Raw genomic sequence first — 24720 nt, 5'->3', positions numbered from 1 at the left:
TCTGGTGCTGTCCACGGGGCGATCTTGTTCTTGTCCACGGGGGGATATGGCTTTTGCGCTGTCCACGGGGGGATCTGGCTTTTGCGCTGTTCACGGGGTATCTGGCTCTGGCGCTTCCCACCATGATATCTGGCTCTGGCTCTGTCAATAAGGAAATCTGGTTCTGGCGCTGTCCACGGGGGGATCTTGCTCTGACACTGTCCACGGGGGTTTCTTGCTATGGCGCTGTCCACGGGGGGATCTGGCTCTGGTGCTGTCCACGGGGGGATCTTGCTCTTGTCTACGGGAGGATCTGGCTTTTGCGCTGTCCACGGGGTATCTGGCTCTGACTTTGTCCACCGTGGTATCTGGCCCTGGCACTGTCAAAAGGAAATCTGGTTCTGGCGCTGTCCACGGGGGGGGGGGGGGGGGGGGGGGTGTCTTGCTCTGGCACTGTCCACGGGGGGTCTGGCTCTGGCGCTGTCCACGGGGGATCTTGCTCTTGTCCACGGGGGGATCTGGCTCTTGCGATGTCCACGGGGGTATCTGGCTCTGGCGCTGTCAACAAGGAAATCTTGAACCGGCGCCGTCCACGGGGGTTTCTTGCTCTGGCGCTGTCCATGGGGGGATCTTGCTCTGGCGCCGTCCACGGGGGTTGGGGGGGGGGGGGGGGGATCTTGCTCTAGCTCTGTCCATGGGGGTACCGGCTCTGGCGCTATCCACGGGGGGAAAAGGTTCGGGCGCTGTCCACGGTGGGGTATGGTTCGAAGGTTCTTGCTATGGCGCTGTCCACGGGGGGATATGGCTCTGTAAACAGGAAAATCTGGATCTGGCGCTGTCCACGGATATCCCACGTTCCGCAGCAGCAGTTCTTACGATTACTGCGCCATCTGATGCGCCATCTGCATCGCGATGGCTTGGGCAGATAGGGAGCTTTGTGCATTTTCCTTCAAGGTTAAACAAACCTGGGCAGCAAATCAAACTGTATGTTTTAAAAAAGTGGTTAGTCATGAGCGTCAATGTTAAAATTGTTTTACCTGCACTTGCCAGAAGCAGCTTTGCTTCGCAATTTAGCGATAAAACGGAGATGCCTCTTGATATCTTAAGTGCAGTTTGTGATATTCACTAGCGAAAAACGCCTACGAACTGAGAGTATGAGCAAAAAGCCATATTCTCATTAAAACTTTGCAAAACGGACAGCAAGAAGAGACCAGTGTATAAAAACTTATAGAACGTACCTGGCACTGGTATGAAAAACTATCTGTTTATTGCCAACTGTCAATTTCACACAAGATATGTAACTTCCGCCCTGCAAAGGAATAAAATCCATCATTCGATAACTTCGATTGCTTACAATTTCGAACGATCCTTACGGTTGGACATTATTTATTTTATTCTATTCCAAAATAAGGAATCAGATTTTTTGATGAGTTGCTCTTTCTGTTTTCTCTTCTTTTTTTTGCGTTGTGTTTGAGAAACTTTGGGATTCCTGTGTGCGCTGCCGGTCACGTGGAAGCACCATGAAAAACATTCCGAGATCGCAAGCCGAAGCGAGTTAAACAGCGTTTTTATGCGTTTGTAGAGGAACAAGCATTGACAAAAAACGATGCCTATCAAGAACTTTCCCAAGCTGAGGTAAGGAAAATTTAATACCACTTAACTTGTTGTTTTGATCTATGTTGCGAATTCTTTGGACACAAATATTACGCAAGACTAGTTATAATATATTCAAATTATCACTCAAATACGTGTTTTTTCTAAATCATCTCGCACAACGAAGAATGCAAGTAATAACACACATATTTATTGGTCCTTAAATTTGTTTTCAGCATTGTATCGAGGAGAGAGCTTCTGTAAAAGCCAAATTTCCCTGCGAATTCAGCAGTTGGTGTCATAGTTAGCCCAAGTTGGAAGGTCAATTGCCTGTGAAGTGTTGTATCTTCTTGGCGCTCTCAGCGCTCCGGATTTTATTATCCCCAAAATTTTATTTCAGATTCTAGGCAAGTAAGTGACTGTCTTTTCAGGAAAAATGACCATTTTTGATAGAGCAATGTACCAGATGCGATTTTTAAGGCCTCAATTTGTCGGTTTGACGATCGTGCAAAATGATGGATGCGAGGCTATATTTGAGAAAATCTGTCAAATATTCTATTTTAACTGGATTAAGCCGAGATTAAAATAATATTGAGAACACATATCCTGGTTGCCTCCTGTGGTGTTGTTGTGTTTCTGCGCTGTTTATTTTTTGCACTGCAGGTAGCGATACTTGGTTCAAATTGTGTAGTGTTTCTCGGGGTCAAGCCGAGAAAAATAAGGAAAATCCATAAAATATTTAATATTCGTTCGATTAAAAAAAACCACATTTTTGTGATCAGGAGACAAATATAAGTCTATAGACAAATTATTGAAAAATCATTTTTTTGAGTATTGCATTTCATCTTGAATGGATTAGCGGAGCGCTTCTTAAGTGCTTTTGCCTTGTCCGAAGTGCGAAATCGACCATTTTTAAACATGCGAATTATTTATGCACACCAAAAGCGCGTAACCCCCCGGGATCTGCTTTATATCTGTCTTCATGTACTGAAGTGACAAACAGTGTCTACATTTGACGTCACACAGCCTCGCTGATTAATAATCAAGGGCCAAAATTATTCGTGGAATAATTTTGCTTCTTTGGATACAACGCGCTAATTAAATCCGTAGCAAAAAAAAGCTATTGATTATCCGCGGCACGGTGTGACAGAACAATATCTATACTAGACGCTTGCCAAGTTGCGCAGGAATCGGGCGGTTAGAAGTGTACCTTCTAACATATGCAGGAAAATTTATAGTAAGATATTTAGAGTAAGATGGCGTGGAATTTGATTGCAAGATATCGGGGATTAAAGTTGTTTAACATTAGAGGCAGCGTGACATTAATGACAGACGAAGAGCAAATGAACCGCGTATGGCAACCAATCACATTGCACGCTGTACACGCAGCGGGAAAACTCTTTAGGTGCTCAAATGTCATTGCGAGACTACAATATATTACAAAACTAATGGGACACTTTCCCTCCCCCTTCCTCAATGTTGGAGGGCAAATGATCACCTTGCTACTGCTTGTGTTTTGAGCTGAAAAATCGCCTCTAACCAATGTTAATCGGGGGGAGAGGGTTGGCGGTTGTTCGTATGGGAAGTGTCCCACTTACTTTTGTTGAAGATTGTAGTCTTGCAAGGGAAGGAAGATGCCTAGACCGAAGCGAGCTTGCACCGAAGAAAAAAAGAGCGCAGAAAACTTAAAAATACCGCGAACGGAGTCAACTCTATGTTTTGGGCTTTCTTCCTCGCTTAGCCTTCTTCGAAGGAAGCCAAGGTTTCGTAATTAATCTTAGCATAGTTTACAACTATGCATAATTTAGAATAAACGCTTATAAAGTTGATATAAATACGGATAAATCTCAGATAAAACGTCGATAATGATACTCACACTCTTGTATGCTAATTAGAGGGAAAAGTTGTAAAACTAAGTTCCCGGATGTTGATCGCGGGACTTTGAGTTAAGTAAACAGGATTATGGAATTATGGAATGACGCCTTCGAGAATAACACAACACTCATTCGAATTCGGTTTTTCCTGAATATCTGGCTGAGTATTTCAGATTAATTTAGTGTCGTTAAAAGACGTCATCGTGATGTCACAAAGACAATTATGTTGAAGAATATTGGTCGCGTATTGAACACGAAGTGATTATAATAACTTATTTGGATTTTGGATGTTCTATGAAAAAGTTTCGAAAGATAGGCTATTTATAACCATATGTCCTTAAATGACGTCATAATGATGTCATATTGTGATACCATATTGTTCCTCTTTGTCAGATAATGATTCTTTAAAAAGTTGGTCATAATAGCTCCAATGGTTCAAAAGTAACGGATGGGGGGGCCGAAAGAGCCTCCCCCCCCCCGCAGGTCAGAGGAAGTGACGTCATCGTGATATCACAAAGACAATTATATTGAAGAATATTGGTCGCTTATTGAATACGAAGTGATTATGATAACTTATTTGGCTTTTGGATGTTCTATGTAAAATTTCCGAAAGAAAGGCTATTTATAACCATATGTCTTTTAATGATATCATAATGACGTTATATTGTGTTGCTATGGCAACAAAATATACCATTTTGTTCCTCTTTGTCAGATAATGATTCTTTGAAAAGCTGGTCATAATAGCCCCAATGGTTCAAAAGTTACGGATGGGGGGCCGAAAGAGCCCCCCAAGACCCCCCCGGTCAGAGGAAGCCCCCAAAAGCCCGGTCTGAATAGGGTTAAAATTATAATTAATAAAGTCATCATTGATGTTGTTATTGCTCTATAAACGGTTCTTGATTTCCAATGAGAACCCAAATGAACATCGCTTTTGAACACATATCCAAATCACTAGTGATGTTCATCTGGGTTTTCACAGGGTATCAAGACCCTTGCATGTACCATAGTGAAGTTAGTTCCTTATTCGCAGTTTCTTTTTCGTCTGTTTCCTTATTCGCTCAGTTCCTTATTCAAATCCGGGGGGGGGGGGGGGTACTTACATGATACCTTTTAATTCGAGTTGAAACAGTATTTAGGCATAACAGTTTATTCAGAACAAGTCCAACAGCATTTTCGTCCGGTAAATTTGGATGATTTAACGTGCTCGCTGCTAAGCGGAGCTGTGAACATGAGACTCTATCTGCTACAAAAGGTCAAATTACGCAATGCGTGCAATCACTTTCACAAATGAATCTAGCAAAAGAGAGGAAATTTACCTCTCATCTAATAAATGTATTTGTGTCTTGGGCTTTCTTTCCAAACGCATTAATATATTTAGAGGAGAAATATTCACGCTTTACTTGACTACGTACGCGTGTAGAAGGAATTTGACCTTGCTAACAAAACCACAATTTGACAGATAGTGCTTGTTGTCAATTAACACCTTGGCTACTAGATATGGCTCTGACAAAACAAATAGATTAGTGCAGTGACACAAATAGGGAACTGTTCCTTATTCAAGTTAGTTTTCGCGAATAAGGAAATGGAATCTCCCAACGTTCGATTTCGTTTTACGACTTATCCGAATAAGGAATAGACTAAAGAGAGGGTTATTTAGTATTTTCTTAACATTTCTCGAATAAGGAAATGGTATTTCATAACGCCTGATTTCGTTTTAACTACTTATCCGAATAAGGAATAGACTAAAAAGAGGGTCGTTTGTGTTTTCTAAACATTTCTCGAATAAGGAAATGGAATTTCATAACGCCCGATCTCGTTTTACGACTTATCCGAATAAGGAATAGACTAAAGAGAGGGTTCTTTAGTATTTTCTTAACATTTCTCCAATAAGGAAATGGTATTTTATAACGCCAGATTTCGTTTTAACTACTTATCCGAATAAGGAATAGACTAAAAAGAGGGTCGTTTGTGTTTTCTAAACATTTCTCGAATAAGGAAATGGTATTTCATAACGCCTGATTTCGTTTTAACTACTTATTCGAATAAGGAATAAGCTATGAAGAGGATTGTCAGTGTTTGTGTGTTTTGTGAAATACCATTTCCTTATTCGAGAAATGTTTAGAAAACACAAACGACCCTCTCTTTAGTCTATTCCTTATTCGGATAAGTCGTAAAACGAAATCAGGCGTTATGAAATACCATTTCCTTATTCGGGAAATGTTTACAAAGTACTAAAGAACCCTCTCTTTAGTCTATTCCTTATTCGGATAAGTCGTAAAACGAAATCGGACGTTGGGAGATTCCATTTACTTATTCGAGAAATGTTTAGAAAATATAAAAAAAACCCTGTTTTTAGTCTATTCCTTATTCGGATAAGTAGTTAAAACGAGATCGGGAGTTATGAAATACCATTTCCTTTTTCGAGAACTCTTTCGAAAGGAGTCGTTAAAGCGAAATCGGGAGTTATTGAGAAATGATGAGCAAACACTGACAATCCTCTTCATAGTCTATTCCTTATTCGGATAAGTCGTAAAACGAAATCGGACGTTGGGAGATTCCATTTCCTTATTCGCGAAAACTAACTTGAATAAGGAACAGTTCCCTATTCGTGTCACTGCACTAATCTATTTGTTTTGTCAGAGCCTTATCTAGTAGCCAAGGTGTTATTTGACAACAAACACTATCTGTCAAATTGTGGTTTTGTTAGCAAGGTCTAGATTCATTTGTGAAAGCGATTGCACGCATTGCGTAATTTGACCTTTTGTAGCAGATAGAGTCTTATGTTCACAGCTCCGCTTAGCAGCGAGCACGTTAAAGCATCCAAATTTACCCGACGAAAATGCTGTTGGACTTGTTCTGAATAGACTGTTATGCCTAAATACTGTTTCAACTCGAATTTTAATTTTAATTCCTTTTAAAAAAGGTATCATGTAAGTACCCCCCCGGATTTGAATAAGGAACTGAGCGAAAAAGGAAACAGACGAAAAAGGAACTGCGAATAAGGAACCAACTTCACTCTGGTCTTGCATGTAACCAATATTCTCTCTACTCGTTAGCTGATGCACACATGGATAATTTAATGAGTCTGAGAACAGAGGTTTCCAATCTGAAAAAAACCTGTGAAGACGGTTATTTTCAAAAGTTTAAAGTAGTAAAAAAAGCCAAAAAATCGTTTTTAAAAAGTTTTTATATTGACAAACATGTGAAGGAGCCTGTGAAAAATCCCTGTGAAAATCCAGTGAAAACATATTTAAAGGACTGCAGAATATAATCACAAATGTGTATTCAGAGGTTGTTTACTGTTATTTCATATACCTGATAGTTGAATTAGAGCTGGTGCACACATTGCATGTGCTTTGTTATTAAACTTTATCATTGACAAGCTATATCATCAATTCCTTAACTCTTTCTGCACATCCAAAGGTACTTTAGCCACCAATACAAAACGCTGTCTTGGTCTTTATTTTCTCCTGTAAAGTTATTCATAGACAGCCCTCTAAGAACCGCTTTACATTCCTGTAGGTGACTAGCTGTGCAATCCGATTCGACCGGCATGACCCAACTGCCTCTCGCATTGCATTGAATCGGAAAATTTTAAAAGAAGATTACGCGAACCCAAGCAAAAGTCCACAATATCTAATGTTAGATGATCTTCGCCCTCGCCTTAAAAATTCAGAATCCTCAAGCATTTGCTAACCAGTTGCTGAGCTTCTCGGTCACTTTTGCAGCCCCCTTCACTGCTCTTGAGCCACGCGGTGAATTGCTCAGCAAACGTGCACTACATGCCAAACGACGGGACGCCATTACTTGTACGTCGTTGCCTCTTCTCCCTTTTCATTTGGCTTCGAGAGGCTTCGATCTCTGAGTCGCTGGGTCAATTAGGACCAATCAGGTCCTTTGTGGACTTTAAAAAGGCAAACAAGTCCTTTTGTTCCGAAGCGTGCCATTTACTTTCCGATTCTTCACCTCTAAACGAACAACCGTTCCGCTAAGTGATAATTTATTCAGTTCCTTTCGCGTATAAGTGATGATGATGTTGTTATTATTGGTGATGATAATTATTTTGGTTATGGTAGTGATGATGACGGTGTTGGAAATAATAGTGATGACAGTGATGATGATGGTGTTGTTATTGGTATGATAGTGATGATAATAGTTTTGGTTATGATAGTGATGATGATGGTTCTGTTTTTGCTGACGGTAGTGATAATGAAGGTGTTGGTGATGATAGTGGTGATGGTGGTGTTGTTTTTGGTGAAGATAGTGATGATGATAATAGTGTTTCTGTTTGTAATAATGATAATGACGATAATCAAAGAATATGCATATCTCACTCTTCATCACCAGGCAAAGGCTGGTACATCTATAGTGAAGCCTCTTTATACTGGAAAGGGTACTACGCGCGCCTGCACAGCCCCCTGATGACGGGTCCTAAGTGTATGACATTCTTTAGTAACCTGAACGGCGAGGGTATGAGCCTCGTTCTCGTGTACGTCACAGTCAGCGGTCGTAAAACCTTAGCGTGGCTCAAGTCAGGAGATCGAGGGGACCGTTGGATTATGGAGCAAGTGTTTATTAACGAGACTAGGGAATATAAGGTTTGTATCCTTCTTATTTTCCTTTGAAGGAAGGTTGTGGATAGATAGATGATAATATATACATCGACTTAGTCATTGCCTAGTAGTGGACATCAAAACGACCAAATCTTTGCATATCCTCGCTTGAAAATTAAAGAAATATTTCATATTATTATATTTCTGTTTTTGACGACGTCAACGATTTCACAGATCACGTGACCAGCTTGTCGGACCCCCTAACCCCACCCTTGATATGTACATTCCTATCCGAGAAATATATATATATATATATATATATATATATATATATATATATATATATATATATATATATAATGATGGTTGAAGGCTTTCATAGAAAGTGCTCAATACTCGAAAGTAGAGCGGTGTATAGTGTTGGTTTGAGAAAAATACAAACTACATAGGTTTCCCTACAGGTCTGTTTCGTGGTTGCCCACTCATCAGGGGATTTAATGAGAATATTCCTACCATCGTATATATACTATTAACATTGAAATTTACATGATTATAGACTGATAGTTTTAGCTAAGGCGGTAAGAGGAACAATAGCGAGTTACATTAAATATGCGGGGCGAAAGCTAACCGTGCGGAACGTGTGAAAAATTGATAGCGCGAAAATTTAACGGTGACGGGATCAACAGTTCTAATTGTTTCGTAGCAGGGCTTTGTTTCTGTGGCGGCACGAGGACACGAGTTCATTGCGTTTATTTAGAGTTGATAGTTTGGGTTGGCAGATGATCGTCAGCTTTACCTTGAGGCAGAGGTTGCAACGCTTAGTGGTACTGTTGTAGGTGGAGTGGGAAGAAAGAATGCGCCATGAAATAAAGTACTCAATCATGCTGTCCTTGAGAGTCCAGACGTGTTTGCTGAGTTCCGTGGAGTTTCTGTGTTTGGCGTGTCGGAATGATGCGGTGTGGTTTCTGTACCTGGTCTTGAAGCTGTTTTCAGTGAGCCCGACGTATGTTTCCGAGGTGTTGTTGTCTTTTCGAGTTACGGTAGCTTGGTAGATAACAGATGTCTGTAGGCAGTTTCCGTCTAGAGGGCAGGTGTCTTTCTGTCGGCAGTTGCATGTCTTGTTGTTGGTAGTGGTAGGGGCGGAGCTGGCGATCTCGGTAGCCGACGGTGCGGTGATGATGCGCTTGTTGTGGTTGTCGATGATCTGTTTGGTGTTGTTCATGCAGCTGTAACTGATTTTGATGGTGTTTCTGTTGAAGATTTTACGGAGGTGGTTGTCTTTCGGGAAGTGCTTGTCTATCAGGGTGAGGAATCTGTGGCCGACGTTGGTGCTGGTGTTCTTGCTGAAGGGCGGGTTTTACGGTTGGTTACGGTGTTGGGTTCGTAGCGTAGCGTGTAGTTGTATCCGCTATCGTCAAGTGCTTTCTGGTAAGGTGGCGCGGTCTGGTCAAAGGAGGCTTGGTCTGAAGATAGGGCAGATAGGCGTCTGTTGATACCAGCAGGGATGTTCTTGGTGATGGAGGGCGGGTGGTTGCTCTCACGGTGGACATATTGTAGCGAGGAGTTCGGCTTTGTATAAGGCTGGTGTGCATTACGTTTTAGGTAGAGGGTGACGTCTAGGAAATTGACAACTTGTTTGTTTGCCTCAATGGTGATTCGGAGTCCGTTGTTGTTGAAGATGCGGCATAGTTCCTTTTTTAGGTTTTCGGTGGCTCTGGGTGTGGCGTTGGTGATGGCTAGTCCGTTGTCGCGGTAGAGTCCTACGTTCATATTGAGGTCCTGAAGTTGGGAGAGAAGGAAGTTGCCTACAAGTTCACAGGTTTCTGCGCCATCGAAGCTCCCCATCGTAACATCAAATATCGTGTTTTCCTTTCTTCTGCCTGGGTGTTTGGTTGTGGACCAGGAAGGAGCTCTTGGAGTGGGTTATGATCTCTTTTTCATCAGGGGTGATTTCGTCATAGTTGGAGGCGAAGTCGAGTGCTCTTGATAGTAGGTCTTGGCTGATAGATGGGTAGAATTCTACAATGTCAAAACAGATGAAGTTTAGTTGGTGTTTGTTTTCGGCAGCCTTGAACCAGTCAATGACGGCTTTAGTGGTTTTCCATTGGTTGAAGTTTCGTTTCTTTGCAATTACGCTATTGATACGGTCGAGGATCTTTTTGCTGATTTTTCCGATTTCGGGTTTTGTGGGGTTGACGAGTCTGCAGGTAGGTTTGTTAGCGAAGTTCGGCTTATGGTCTTTAAGAGTTATGAAGGCTTGCTTGTTGGCTGTGGTGTCCATTCTATCGTCTAAATCCAGTTTTGTAGCGATCTCTTTGTTTTTCTTGTGGACAGATTGCGTTGTTTCGGAGGGTACTTTTTTGTAGGACTTGTTTATTTCTTTTTCTAGGAGATTCTTGTAGGTAGCTGGCTCTAGTTTGTAGAAGTTTGTGGTTTTATCTGCGGGGATCAGTAGTTTAGGTTCTTTTTTAATGTTGTCGGTGTCTTCTTTTAGCTTGCCCAGGAAAGGAGTGTTCAGGTTCTTGAATTTTACTGACTGGATCATTTTTAACATGTCTTCTTCGAACTCTTTCAGTTCTTCTACAGGAGGCGGATTTTTGGTTGAGCGGAATCCATAGGTTTCTTTGGAGGTCGAGGCGGTGTCTGTGTTTAGGAAGAAGTGTGCTTTCCAGCGCATTCGGCGTAAAAAGTGTTCGGTTTTTTCAATAAGGCGTTGGAGGTAATCACTGCGAGATGGTAGGGGAATATTCTTCGTTGAGTAGTTGATGTGGAATTTTTCCATAATGAGTAGCCTTAGAGTGCTCAACAAGAAAAACTTGGAGTCTGGATAAAATGATGGTTGAAGGCTTTCATAGAAAGTGCTCAATACTCGAAAGTAGAGCGGTGTATAGTGTTGGTTTGAGAAAAATACAAACTACATAGGTTTCCCTACAGGTCTGTTTCGTGGTTGCCCACTCATCAGGGGATTTAATGAGAATATTCCTACCATCGTATATATACTATTAACATTGAAATTTACATGATAATAGACTGATAGTTTTAGCTAAGGCGGTAAGAGGAACAATAGCGAGTTACATTAAATATGCGGGGCGAAAGCTAACAGTGCGGAACGTGTGAAAAATTGATAGCGCGAAAATTTAACGGTGACGGGATTAACAGTTCTAATTGTTTCGTAGCAGGGCTTTGTTTCTGTGGCGGCACGAGGACACGAGTTCATTGCGTTTATTTAGAGTTGATAGTTTGGGTTGGCAGATGATCGTCAGCTTTTCCTTGAGGCAGAGGTTGCAACGCTTAGTGGTACTGTTGTAGGTGGAGTGGGAAGAAAGAATGCGCCATGAAATAAAATACTCAATCATGCTGTCCTTGAGAGTCCAGACGTGTTTGCTGAGTTCGGTGGAGTTTCTGTGTTTGGCGTGTCGGAATGATGCGGTGTGGTTTCTGTACCTGGTCCAACCAACCGTAAAACCCGCAAACGCAACAACATCCTATGGTACAACCCGCCCTTCAGCAAGAACACCAGCACCAACATCGGCCACAGATTCCTCACCCTGATAGACAAGCACTTCCCGAAAGACAACCACCTCCGTAAAATCTTCAACAGAAACACCATCAAAATCAGTTACAGCTGCATGAACAACACCAAACAGATCATCGACAACCACAACAAGCGCATCATCACCGCACCGTCGGCTACCGAGATCGCCAGCTCCGCCCCTACCACTACCAACAACAAGACATGCAACTGCCGACAGAAAGACACCTGCCCTCTAGACGGAAACTGCCTACAGACATCTGTTATCTACCAAGCTACCGTAAATCGAAAAGACAACAACACCTCGGAAACATACGTCGGGCTCAATGAAAACAGCTTCAAGACCAGGTACAGAAACCACACCGCATCATTCCGACACGCCAAACACAGAAACTCCACCGAACTCAGCAAACACGTCTGGACTCTCAAGGACAGCATGATTGAGTACTTTATTTCATGGCGCATTCTTTCTTCCCACTCCACCTACAACAGTACCACTAAGCGTTGCAACCTCTGCCTCAAGGAAAAGCTGACGATCATCTGCCAACCCAAACTATCAACTCTAAATAAACGCAATGAACTCGTGTCCTCGTGCCGCCACAGAAACAAAGCCCTGCTACGAAACAATTAGAACTGTTGATCCCGTCACCGTTAAATTTTCGCGCTATCAATTTTTCACACGTTCCGCACGGTTAGCTTTCGCCCCGCATATTTAATGTAACTCGCTATTGTTCCTCTTACCGCCTTAGCTAAAACTATCAGTCTATTATCATGTAAATTTCAATGTTAATAGTATATATACGATGGTAGGAATATTCTCATTAAATCCCCTGATGAGTGGGCAACCACGAAACAGACCTGTAGGTAAACCTATGTAGTTTGTATTTTTCTCAAACCAACACTATATATATATATATATATATATATATATATATATATATATATATATATATATATATATATATATATATATACCTTTTGTCTTTCCATCAAACTCTTTGACAAGTGGGGGCGCTCAGCCGTGGAGCGAGTAATCGCATAGGAGACGATACTCGGTTTGCAGAATACAATATTTTTGGTCCATGTTCTCATCATATGTATTTTTGCTTTCAATTGACAAATAATATGTGTCAGTTTAAGGTTGAGAGAGTTTAGTTTAGGGTTCCAAAATATGTTAAGAGCTTTTTTTTTCACGCGATTCAAAAGCAAAATCGCGCGCTCTTATAAAACTACGTATTATCATCGGAGTTTGAATGTTGACTTCAATTCCTGCCTTAAAAAACTCCTATTCCGAGCTTAGGATTTTTAGTGACAACAAAGCAAAGTAACGAAAAGATTCGAAAGTGCGCCAAGTACTAGTTGTATCTTGTTTCCATGTTTTAACAGCGTAGTTGAAACAAATTTGATCGAATTTTATCCCCTAAAAATAAAGTAACGATCCATATTATTCTAATATCATATCCATATATTTTTAGACGTTTATTGGCTATTTTCTTTACAATGTACTCTCTTCAACTGCCTAATATTATAGACTCATTTATTGCCGTAATAAGCCCGCTATCCGATCCGAGAATGACAACACTTTTCTTTGAAATAAAATTTTCTGTACTTATTACAATAATATTTAATCAAAATCAAAAATAATCAAAAATATCATTCTTCTTTATTATCCCATAGGTTCACTAAATTGACAATAATAAAGCTTTTAAACATATAGATGTATTTTTGTTGGCGCATAAACCATGCGAATGTGCTCACAACGCGGAATGTGTTTCGTAATGATGACCATCAGTTGAGTATTTACGGAAATCTATTTACGAATCGGGAATTCAGATACTAGCTAAGTTTGCTAGTTAATGAAATTGGGGGCGAAAAGTCTAGTGGTATTATTTTAAAATTTGATTTCAACTCCGATTATAATACTTAGTTTATAGAGCGCGTGATTCTGCTTTTGAATCGCGCGAAAAATTCTTTACATATTTTGGAACCCTAAACTAAACTCCCCAACCTTAAACTCACATTATATCCGTTGTCAATTGAAAGAAAAAATACATATGATGAGAAAATGGACCTAAAATGTTGTATTCTGAGTTTGCTGAAAGTTTAAAAACGAAAGCAAATCGTCTCTTCATACGAAGAAAAACGACAAATCACTAGGAATTTAGCTGCATAACCAGCTTAACGTATACACATTCAAGATACGATCAAACCTTGGCTTTGGCGCATCGACCTTCCAAAGCCTCGTTCGATACGCCAAAGCCTCAGTTTGATATTTCCCGGCATGACCTCCTTCTTTGTTAGTAAGTAGTTAATATTTGAAGATATCAATTCCCATGAGGATGGGAAATCACCACTTAAAATGGTACATGAAAACTTCAGTATTGCTTCTTATCTAAAACTGTGTCTGACACTATATAATATCTTTGAAATCCTGTTTCATCCATTACTTGTTCTTCGCAAGGACAAAGCTTGTCAGAATGTAGCTTTACAAATATACATTAATGGAACTTTTATGAGGGGAAGGGTTTTTTAGGGCAAGATACTTAAACTATATAACACTAGCAACAACCATGTTCTTTTTCAAACAACAGATCATAGATCAATGAAAGGGTTTGGTTTGAAATCCGAAGTTAGCATTTTAGCACTGTCAGTGATGTCTTAGATGTATTTTTTTAGGATTTGCTTCCAAAATCGAATTATTTTTTCTCCATTGCATTTATTTTGGAGTAGGCCACCAAAAACAAGGCCACTATATGGTAAATAGTGAGTGCACAAATATGTAATGCAAGAAAGGAGAAAAAATCCACATTTGTGGATTTTAATTTCCAGACATTTTTCTGAATAAAAATATGGCGTTTAAACGGTCTCAATATATTATTTGGAATCTTTAAAATGCTGTTACATCCATGACATATTCTGCACAAGGGCAAAGCTTGTCGGAGTATTGTTTTGATTAAAAAAAATATTCATAATGGAACTTCTATGGTGGGGAAATAAGAATTTAAGACTTTGACAGCCATATTTACACCAGGAATTGTGTTATTTAACTTTGATGTACTGAATAATTTAAATTATTGAATAAGGCCTGGATCCATTTGGTCGGTCCAATAAATAAATCTCAGTGAAGAGCAGGATCCTAGATCCCCCAAAAATACTTCGATCAGTCATACAAAAGGTGTTAAATGCTGGCTCCGCTTTTAGGCTGTGCCTAAATCCATATATTATAACATAAGTTTTCAACTGGACTTATAATTAAAGTAATAATTTAATCTTTCTCAAAAATGTTTTTTCTACTTTTTGCTTAAAATAGAGGAATATAAAAAGGATTTTGCCAAATTTAGATGTCAGTTAAAAAAAACCCAGCGAATTCTAGCTAATTATTATGTGACATCAGCATCCGCCATCTTGGATCCGCCATCTTGGATTTAATGAAAGTTATTTATTTCAATCAATAAAAACTGGGTGGCAAAATCTGAAGCATTTTCACAATATTTAATCTTCGTTTCAAGTTGTATTAATGATTTCAGGTGGATATTTACTTTTATTTCAGGTGGATTTTTACTCTTACGCCTAAGTTATTTGCCAAATCATCAGATGTTTTTGAAAATAGACAAACAAGACATGATATCGACTTTTTATCAAATATGGTTTCTAATAAAGAAAGACTAAGACTCAAAACTGTCTGTTCTTATGGGGATTAGGATACCTCATCTGGCAGACGGCTAATCAGTTGTTGTCATTTGAAACCTGACCCGTGTTCAAGTACTTGACCTTTACATTGAAATTAATCTTACAAATCGGCCTTTTCCCTAGAAACCTCTTGACAGAAGGTAAGAACTGATGTGCTTGAATATCTTTTACTTCAATGAAGCGTAAAGAAACTTTAAAACCCAAACAAATCCTTCAAAGTTTGCCATTCCGGCAGGCGTTCTGAACTGAAGTCTGTACAAAATAGCAATTATTTTTCATTGTAATGTCTTTATTGACTTGCAGTAACTTCCAATATTATACAGCATCTAAAATTAGTATACAGCAAGGATAGAGTTTATTTTCTGTGATTTGTCTCCCGTACAAACAGGTAGGTCTATCTAATAAAGACGGCTGTCAAGAAAATCGCGTGTTATTTGAGCTTGACATGGGGTTGCGTTCGGCTTCATTATAATTCGGGAATTTGATTCCCCCAATTTTTTATCTGCTGAATCGAAAGAAATAACACCAATCTTTGCTCAAAGTGCAAAATTTCTGCGAAAATCCATGTACCATCGGTTTTATAAGCCCCTAATTTAGACTATTACTCAAGTCTACATTTTTTATTGACATGTTTAGACAGCAATAAAATATCCTTTTTTTGTCGGAAAAAGTGAAGAAACCACTCGATTTATACCTTATCAACTCCTTTCTAAGGATCTGTATTGCTATTTTTAATTCCGCATATATTTAAAGAATATTTTGCGATTTTTTTACGCAAGGTGAAAAATGCCCCCAAATCGGCGATTTGATAGGCAAAATCGTAAATTCAGTTTTTCTCGAAAAATATTTATTGTATGTAACTCAAACTTTTTTACCATGATAAGAGAACCAGGGGCTAACTTTAAACCAATTTTGGGCGATTTTGAAATTTCGTATTTGGAACTCCTCAGTTGAGTTTAAAGGACTGGTGCACTTAATGTAACAACAAATCGACGCTTAATGTAAAACAGCTAACGCTTAATGTAAAAAAAATTCAACGCTTAATGTAATAACACAGTTAACGCTTAATGTAAAACATTTTCAACGCTTAATGTAATAACGGTCTTAACGCTTAATGTAAGAACACTCGACGCTTAATGTAATAACCATAAATTTAGCTAAGGACGAAAACACTCATATCTCATCATTGAAACATCGTCGGACAACCAAAGTTGGGGAATGTCATGTAGGTGTCAAAGGGAGGTGCATAAACAGTCATGTTAGGTGTGACGTCATCGATGACGTCATTAAAACGAAAATTCTCATTTTTCAGGATAGAAACATCGTCGGGCAACCACACTTGGAGAATGCCATGTAGGTTTCAAGGGGGGTGCATAAATAGTAATGTGAGGTGTGACGTCATCGATGACGTCATTAAAACGGAGATACTCATATCTCAGGATAGAAACATCCTCAAACAACCAAACTTGGAGGATGTCATGTAGGTGTCAAGGGGGATAGTCATGTGATGTCACCGAAGAAGTAATTATGAACAAAAAATAATCATAATCGGACAATACAAAGAGCAAATTCCTTTTCCACAACATTGTCGAGCCTCGAACTTTTCATAACTGCCTCTCCTTGAAAGAGAAGATGCTTTTTGCCGTCTTCTTCTACTACGGAGAAGAAATTCCGATTCCATTAGAATCGAACGCGTGCAGACTTCTTGCTTACTGGAAAATTATACTTCTTGCGAAAGTATGTAAAAAACATGTAGAAGCCTTGTAACGATACTGTAGAATAAATTTCCATGTTCATTGTACATCTACATAGTGTGTAAATTTTTAAGAAATCGTTTAGAAAATGTGTAGATTGTGTGTTAATTAAACTCCACGCGAATATCGGATCGTGTAGAAACGTTGTAGAGATAATGTAAATATCGTGTAGAACATGGCATACGTAACCCGAAATCTTTGTAGAAACCGTGTAGATTTCACCCAGAAAGGATGTAAAAACCGTGTAGGTTTCCAGGAAATGTTTGTAGAAACCGTGTAGATTTCACCTAAAAAGGATGTAAAAACCGTGTAGGTTTCCAGGGAATGTTTGTAGAAACCGTGTAGATTTTACCTAGAAAGGTTGTAGGAACCGTGTAGATTTTGCCCAGAAAAGTTGTAGAAACCGTGTAGGTTTCATCCAGAAAGGATGTAGAAACCGTGTAGGTTTCCAGGGAATGCTTGTAGAAACAGTGTAGATTTCACCTAGAAAGGATGTAGAAACTGTGTAGGTTTCACAGGGGATGTTTGTAGAAACTTTGTAGATTTTATTGGGGAATTTGGTAGAAACCGTGTAGATTTCACTGGGAAGTTTGTAGAAACCGTGTAGGTTTCACTGGGGAAGTTTGTAGAAACCGTGTAGATTTCACTTGGGAAGTTTGTAGAAACCATGTTAGTTTCACAGGGGATGCTAGAAGAAACTATAAAAAGGTTGTAGGAACCTTGTAGATTTAGCAAGATACAATACTTTAGCAATAGTGTGTTTATTCAATAAAAATAGATCATCTCGTATGCTTTGTATATTCAAATCATGAAATAATATAATTCAATGGATTTTTTATCATTCAATAAATAATAAATAAATCTAATTTTTTTCTTGGATTCTTATAGATACTAATACAAATAATTTTTGTGTATTTGCAATAAATAAAATCTAGATTCATTTCTTTATAATTCAATAAATAGTAATAGCAAAGCCTATTTAATGTTTTAAATAAAATTTTTGTTCAAAGAGCCTTGCTATGATCATTGTTTGCATGTTCTCACATTTTTCCAAATGCTAATAAAATACCACAAATGTCTATGCCTTGGATGAATCTATGAGTATCTGGGTCTGGTGAAGTTTAGTTTGCATTTTTGACGTTTTGGAGTTGAGCCTATATTTTACAGGCGTCTCAGGGCGTTATGGCAATGAAAGACTTATCTCTTATCTCATTTATTTGCTGTTGAAATGGCCCCGAATCTTGCGGTGTAAACACTGAAAGGCTCGTCGTCTGCTTTTCATACATCAGGCACCGGTACAAACGAGCCTATCTCTCAAACTAAAACTCTTCAAAAACTCTCCTTTAAACTCCTGACACTAGATGTGATGGCCGAAAACCAGGCAAGAGAGGAAAACGCTACGAAACAACAACAATAACTTTAATGCACTCCAACTCTGTCAACACAATACGAGGTACCCACAATGCCGTGCGGGTTTTAAAACAACTCTAGAGTACCAATAACGCAGGGCGAGTTCACACTACAGACTACTAAGAACAACATTTTTTTTACTACAAGGCCTGTTTGGTATGTTGTCGTCTTATATTGTTTCCGCGCGAGAGCTTCTTGTTTTCCCGTCTTTTTTAATTCGATCGATAAACTAATCCACATTAGTATTCTTTTCTTTTCTCTTCACTTTAGATTTTGAAAGCCATATAATAAAACTTTTGTTAACTATTCTTGCTCGGTCTGTATTGTGAAATATCATACCTTGGTCTTTTTTGCTCGGCCTGCGGGCTTGGGCCGTTCATAGAAGACCTCGGTCTGATATTTCTTCGTACTGACCTCGCGCTTGGTTAATAAGTAATTATTGTTGCCGCCATCAATGAGTAAATGGTCGTACTTCAAATTCTTCTCGTCGTTGGTATTTCTTTTTGTCATTCACTTTGTTTATCACAACAGGTTTTACTAGGCTTATTATTTACTTCTCTTTTTTCTTGACCTGACATTATCAAGGTGTAGTGCAGTTTGCCGCTCACGTTATTCAAGTTACTTATCTATTTGAATCTTTACTATTCGCTTGTCTACATTACGTTTGTTCTTTTATAAAGGTTACTCTAGAGGTGAAAAAGGGAATATCGTATTTGGGCGATGCAGCGATCGATGAAATTTCATTCACGAACGGGTCATGCGCACAAGGTAATCTAAAAACTCCATCCATCCATATTCCTCGCATCGAGATTCTTTCCATTCACATACCATTCATTCTGACTTTACCAGTCCGTATTCCGTCCAACCAGATTCTATACATTCGGAATCCATCTTTTTAGGTTTCATCCATCCATATCAGGGGCTCATAAGTAGGGGCAATCATCTGTACTATATAATTGTCACGGCGTTTCCGAGGATCAGGCTATTTTTAGACGCGCGCGCACGAACGGGCCAATCAGTTACGTTGACGATGGTCGCGCGCGCGAGTGACGTGAGGCCTCACGCGCAAATTGCAGTTATAAAGAATATTTTTTCATATCATCCGTCGGTTTTGTTTGTTTACCAAAAGAATTGCAAGCTAGAATTGAAAGTCGTAGGATGGGTTGGATTCATATAAAAAATAGAGCAACAAATGTCAAAGTACCGAAAAGTAGCCTGATCCTAGGAAACGCCGTGACACCTATATAGTACCAGAATGTGGGGAAGTTGATTGCCCCTACTTATGAGCCCCTGTCCATATTCCATCCATTCAGATTCTATCCATCCAGTTTCCATCCCTTCAGATTCCATCCAACAAGATCACTTCTTATGGGAATTACTTGTTAGCCTACGTAACTGGCGGTCTCGTTTGATTCGGAGCTGTTTATTCGTTTGACGGCGCTAATTTGTTTAGCAGGCTAGTTATTCGCCACGCAGTGCGGGGTCTAAAATTCAGTTGCGCCCAAGGAGTTGGGCAGGGGCCCTCTTGCGCCTGAACAGCCTTTCAGTAAAAGGATATTCCGCCAGCTACGCATGATCTCAACTAGTTGCTGCTGAAAATAAAACCCGCAAATGCCCGACTTTGATGATGTAGCACAATAAAATGAATAATTTATCTTTGATCAAGGCTCTTTCGCAGCCACGAGCGTGAAGATCAATCTCCAATGCTCTGTTAGAAAAGCCCGGACTTTTTATATACTTTGCTTTTCATACAGATACAAGACTGTTTCACGTTTACTCGACTAACGGAATCTACCGAATCAATACCGAGCCTCAGAGAGATCACTGGTTTTACCAGTTTTCGTTCCTGGCTCGTCGAACCACAGGCAACCTGAATGAGCGAATGTTTTATGTTTATTATGGCAATGGATACGATGTTCTACGGACAGACTTCAGTAATATTGACGGAGTTCCTGTGGACTTCTTTTACGAATATACTGGATCTCTAAATCACTCAAGACCTGTTTTTGCCGTCACACGAAGTGGTAAAGCTCAGCAGATTTTTTTAGCGAGGGGAGAGTACGAAGGATGTTGCAGTGAGGCACGTGTGCTATCCATAAATGTCCAAGTTATAGAGGGTAAGTAGTTCAATAGATGGTAAGCTTTTGCTTATTATAGTAATGGACTGATGGCAACCCTGATGTCATGGCGACCTCATAGGGATGCTCGTCGTAACTTTAAGAGTTAAAATTGGCCTCAGGTATTTTTACGGAATATATGAGAAGCTTGGCTTTTCTATTAGAAATTGTATTTATAGGGTTCGCAGAAAGAGGCGCTACGAGTTAGTCAGGCCCGTACCCACGGGGGGTGCAGGGGGTGCGAAGGCACCCCCCCCTACACAACGGCCGAAGGTCCACTTTCGGTTAATAATAGACGTGCTATTTGTAGACAAAACTATAAAGCACAAGCTAGATCACTCTTGCTTGTAGCCAATCCCGACAATAAGCGTCCCGTGGAGATGGAGTGGAGTGTTTTTGTTCTTTCGGTGGTGGTCAGATTTTTATCAGAGAACCCCCCCCCCCCCCCCCCCCGGAAAAATTAGGTCCACCTTTTCGAATTCCGCACCTCCCAAGAAAAACCCTGGGTACGGGCCTGTCAGTGTTATCATTTAATACTTTCGAGTTCTAAGCAAAGCATTTTGACAGTTTGTCCTTCGTGACTTTGATAAACAATTGGAAACCGCGTTTTGGTATTTTACAGTCGATAATTATTCTCGGGTATTTTTAAGGGTAGTAATTTTTTTTATGTGCTTGTATCTTTTTCTCGAATTTCCCGACGAGATTACGTATCACTTTACCAGTGAAGCCCCCCCCCCCCCCCCCCCCCCCCCCCCGGCAAAGCCACGCGCGCACTTATTGACGCGATGTTTTCTGAAAAGTCTCTTGTCGAATCCTATTTCTGTTAATATGGAATTTGCACAGCTACCCGTGAATACTTTGTTGAGGGACAGCGTCCGGACCCTCTAATCCTATAATCCCCCCCCCTTCCTTCGTAAAATTCTGAATCCGCTTCTAAGGCTGGTGTGGCTTGTGTGGTTTTCTAACTTTGATTTGTGGCAATAGATACATTGTTTGTTTTTTTATCAAACTGCACACTTGGCCAAAAAAAAATAGCTTGAGCTTAATGTAAGTTTAAATGTAATATATTTCTGTTTGTAATGTTTTGTAGATCACACATGTTTTCCCGGATGGATAAGTTCGGGATCCTCGGGCTGTCTCCGATTCTACGTGAACGACAAGAGAACTTGGGTTAGCGCTCGAGTCGAATGTCTGCGAATCGGTGGCGATCTTGCGATAATACGCGACAGCAAAGCACTCTCTGACATCTCTAAGATCCTCGAAACTATCGCTGCACGGGCACCATTCCATGTAGGAATGCGTAACACCGTGACTAATGTAACACAAAACTTGACGTGGGTAAACGGTAAAACAGTACAGAGTAGACTTTGGAAAAGTGGGTACCCGAAGACTGGCGACGAGCCATTATGCGCAGGCCTGACGAAGGTACATCCGGGACTTGTTTTGCATGCGTGCTCATTGCTGACTGGTTTCATCTGTCAACGGAATTCAGGTAAGCAGAGTTTTTAGTGGTTTAAATGGTTCTATTGGCGGAGGAGTGCGGCTGAAAGGATAGGGGAGGGGGGTTCGGGGTTCTATGTTGATTGGGCGTTTTCACAGATCAGGCTATTATGTAAAGAAGCACGGACGGAAAAGCTAATCAGCTGCGTTTACCTTATATTCACTAGAAATTGAACATCTTCTCCCAACTCTTGGCGACACGCGCATTAAGCCGAGGTCAGGGATCAAAATGGGCCGTTAGGGGCTTTGGTCGTTATTCCCGCTAGATACTTTGTAAGAAACAGATTGGGTAAATTTCGATGTGTTTTTAATACATGAATAGTTCAAAAAGAACTAAATTTTCAATCTTCTCTGAGAACTGGAAAGATAGGAAATGGAGATTAGAAAGATTTTGAAGCAAAATGTTCCCAGGTCTCGTAATTTCAAACAAGTGCGGGCATAGGAGCCGTCATTTCTTAGTGAAGGTCTTTCAAATATTATGCTTTTTCCATATATATATGTTTGCGCCTCGCTACTTGCCTGATTTGGCTCTTTATACTTATATCAAGCACACGTTGTTATTTGCCATGTAAATGTAAAAGTGTTTCATTTTACGGTTTTGTCTATTTGTGAAGTGGACATGGCTGCCAAGAAACCAACAAACAGCTCCGCTGAACAGAGCAACTCCACTAGATCATCATTCGCCGTTGACGGCTTCCCTAATACCTGCTTCTACACGAAGGTATAAACTAGGACAGAGGTCATGGTCACCCGAATATCCTGGTCACGCAAAGGCAATAGTCTCGCAATAGTCGTAGTCACGCGAATATCCTGGTTATGCAAAGGCAATAATCACGTAAAAGTCAAATTCACACGCGAATATCCAGTCGCGCAAAAGCAATACTCAAGAAAAAGTCACTCAAACACTTTGGTCACGCAAAGGCAATAGTCACGCAAAAGTCATAGTCTCACACAAATATCATGGTCACGTGACCATGATATACTTGTGAGACTAAGTTACGTGACCAACACTTGTAGTGACTATCAAATTTGAGTACTCAATGATCAATCTCATAACATGTGTGTATGATAATGCGTGGTCATGAGGGTCATGTAGAAGTTATCAGAAGATTTAACGACATTGGGAATACAATAGAACAATAAGCTAATCCAGCCAATCCTGTTAGGCCTTACGACCGGGCTTCTACACTTCTCGGTCATGACATCTCTTTTCTTTTCCAGGCTTCCAGCCCCTGGTGGAGCGTTGACTTGTTGAGTTCGATGTATGTTTTTGCTGTTGAGATAACAAGTAACAAGAGTTGTTGTAAGGTGGGACCCTCAACTATGGAAGTCCTCGTCATTCAAGGGTCACGTACTCAGCGCTGTGGTGACGTCATGCTTTATGGAATCACTGATTGGCTCAAAGCTGGGTGTTATCCAATCAGAGGCCGCAACGTCATGATTATGTTAGATGGTGCAAATGCTACCCTGATTCTCTGCCGAGTAACCGTGCAGACATATGGTAAGGTGGGAGTTTGTGTTGAAGGGTTTATTAGTTTGTGCGAGTTGAACAAATGAATAGTAATTTAAGGTTAGCTTTCCCTATAGGATGCAGGCACACACGTAAGCGCAGCACAAGTGTAGATCGGTCAAGAAAAGCGCAAGAAAATCAAACAATCGTGATCTCTTGTACTTGCTTTTGCCACAAACGTAAGCGAAGCACAAGTGTAGATCGGTCAAGACAAGCGCAAGAAAATCAAACAATCGTGATCTCTTGTACTTGCTTTTGCCACAAACGTAAGCGAAGCACAAGTGTAGATCGGTCAAGACAAGCGCAAGAAAATCAAACAATCGTGATCTCTTGTACTTGCTTTTGCCACAAACGTAAGCGAAGCACAAGTGTAGATCGGTCAAGACAAGCGCAAGAAAATCAAACAATCGTGATCTCTTGTACTTGCTTTTGCACTACTAGTATTAGACTAAATATTGGAAAATTACGTAGGTTGCGTTTCCATCCTAGAACTAGAACAACGACATGTTTATATTTATGCTTACCCATAAACAAGCACATCAAACAGACCCCACGAAAAAGATCCCCCCCCCCCTTATATGTGACTTTAATTTGATGTAAAGATCTTGGCAATCGTAAGAATATTGGAATAGTTATAGCCGTACGTACGCAGAAGCAAGCTCACTGTAGTTGTTTTAGGGTCTTGCTATTAAAGCGCATCAAACAGACCCCGCGAAACCGAAGCCCACTTAGCAGAGCTACATTTTATGGCGAAAAAGAATCCCGGTATCTGTCATGTTATCGGTGGTAGAGTATTCCTCTAGTTTGAGTCTATGCCATCGAGATATCCTGATTTGATTTTTCTATAACTGCGCGTTATACGCTCGATCAAAATGTTTTCTGATGAGAGAGCCCGAGTGTAACTAGTAAGGAAATTACCGATAAATAGTTTGATATGTTATTGATATTAAAGTTATTATTAATATTAATATTAATATCGTCGTCGTCATCGTCGTTAATATTAATATTAATATTAATATAAATATAGCGAGATATATATATATATATATATATATATATAAATATAGCGAAATATAGCGAGATCTGAATCTCGCTCCAGTTTCAAGACACTAATGATCAGCTCTCTTTTAGATCGTTACAAAAGCTAACTCTATTATTGTTGTAATTTACAAACTTAAGATTCTCTCCTATATATAAATGATCCCTAT

The 24720-nt window shown here is 40.0% G+C and overlaps 1 protein-coding gene and 1 long non-coding RNA gene across 2 annotated transcripts in view; both read left to right on the top strand.

Moving 5' to 3' along the window:
* Nucleotides 1–23559, top strand: part of LOC116612520 — a 68149-nt gene extending 44590 nt beyond the window's left edge. The window contains exons 5-10 of the mRNA XM_048727293.1: nucleotides 7794–8044; nucleotides 19066–19153; nucleotides 20140–20502; nucleotides 21593–21994; nucleotides 22617–22723; nucleotides 23224–23559. Coding sequence (XP_048583250.1) covers nucleotides 7794–8044; nucleotides 19066–19153; nucleotides 20140–20502; nucleotides 21593–21994; nucleotides 22617–22723; nucleotides 23224–23559 — 1547 coding nt within the window. The remainder of the gene's footprint in view (nucleotides 1–7793; nucleotides 8045–19065; nucleotides 19154–20139; nucleotides 20503–21592; nucleotides 21995–22616; nucleotides 22724–23223) is intronic.
* Nucleotides 1370–2174, top strand: LOC125563203. Its single transcript, XR_007308218.1, has 2 exons — nucleotides 1370–1614; nucleotides 1809–2174. It is a non-coding gene; the product is annotated as an uncharacterized LOC125563203 (long non-coding RNA).
* Nucleotides 23560–24720: the final 1161 nt, after the last annotated feature.

This window comes from Nematostella vectensis, chromosome 5 (genome assembly GCF_932526225.1).
Source record: "Nematostella vectensis chromosome 5, jaNemVect1.1, whole genome shotgun sequence".
Taxonomy (NCBI): Eukaryota; Metazoa; Cnidaria; class Anthozoa; order Actiniaria; family Edwardsiidae; genus Nematostella; species Nematostella vectensis.
Note: the sequence above shows the minus strand (reverse complement) of the source record. Positions and strands in the feature narration are given on the sequence as shown.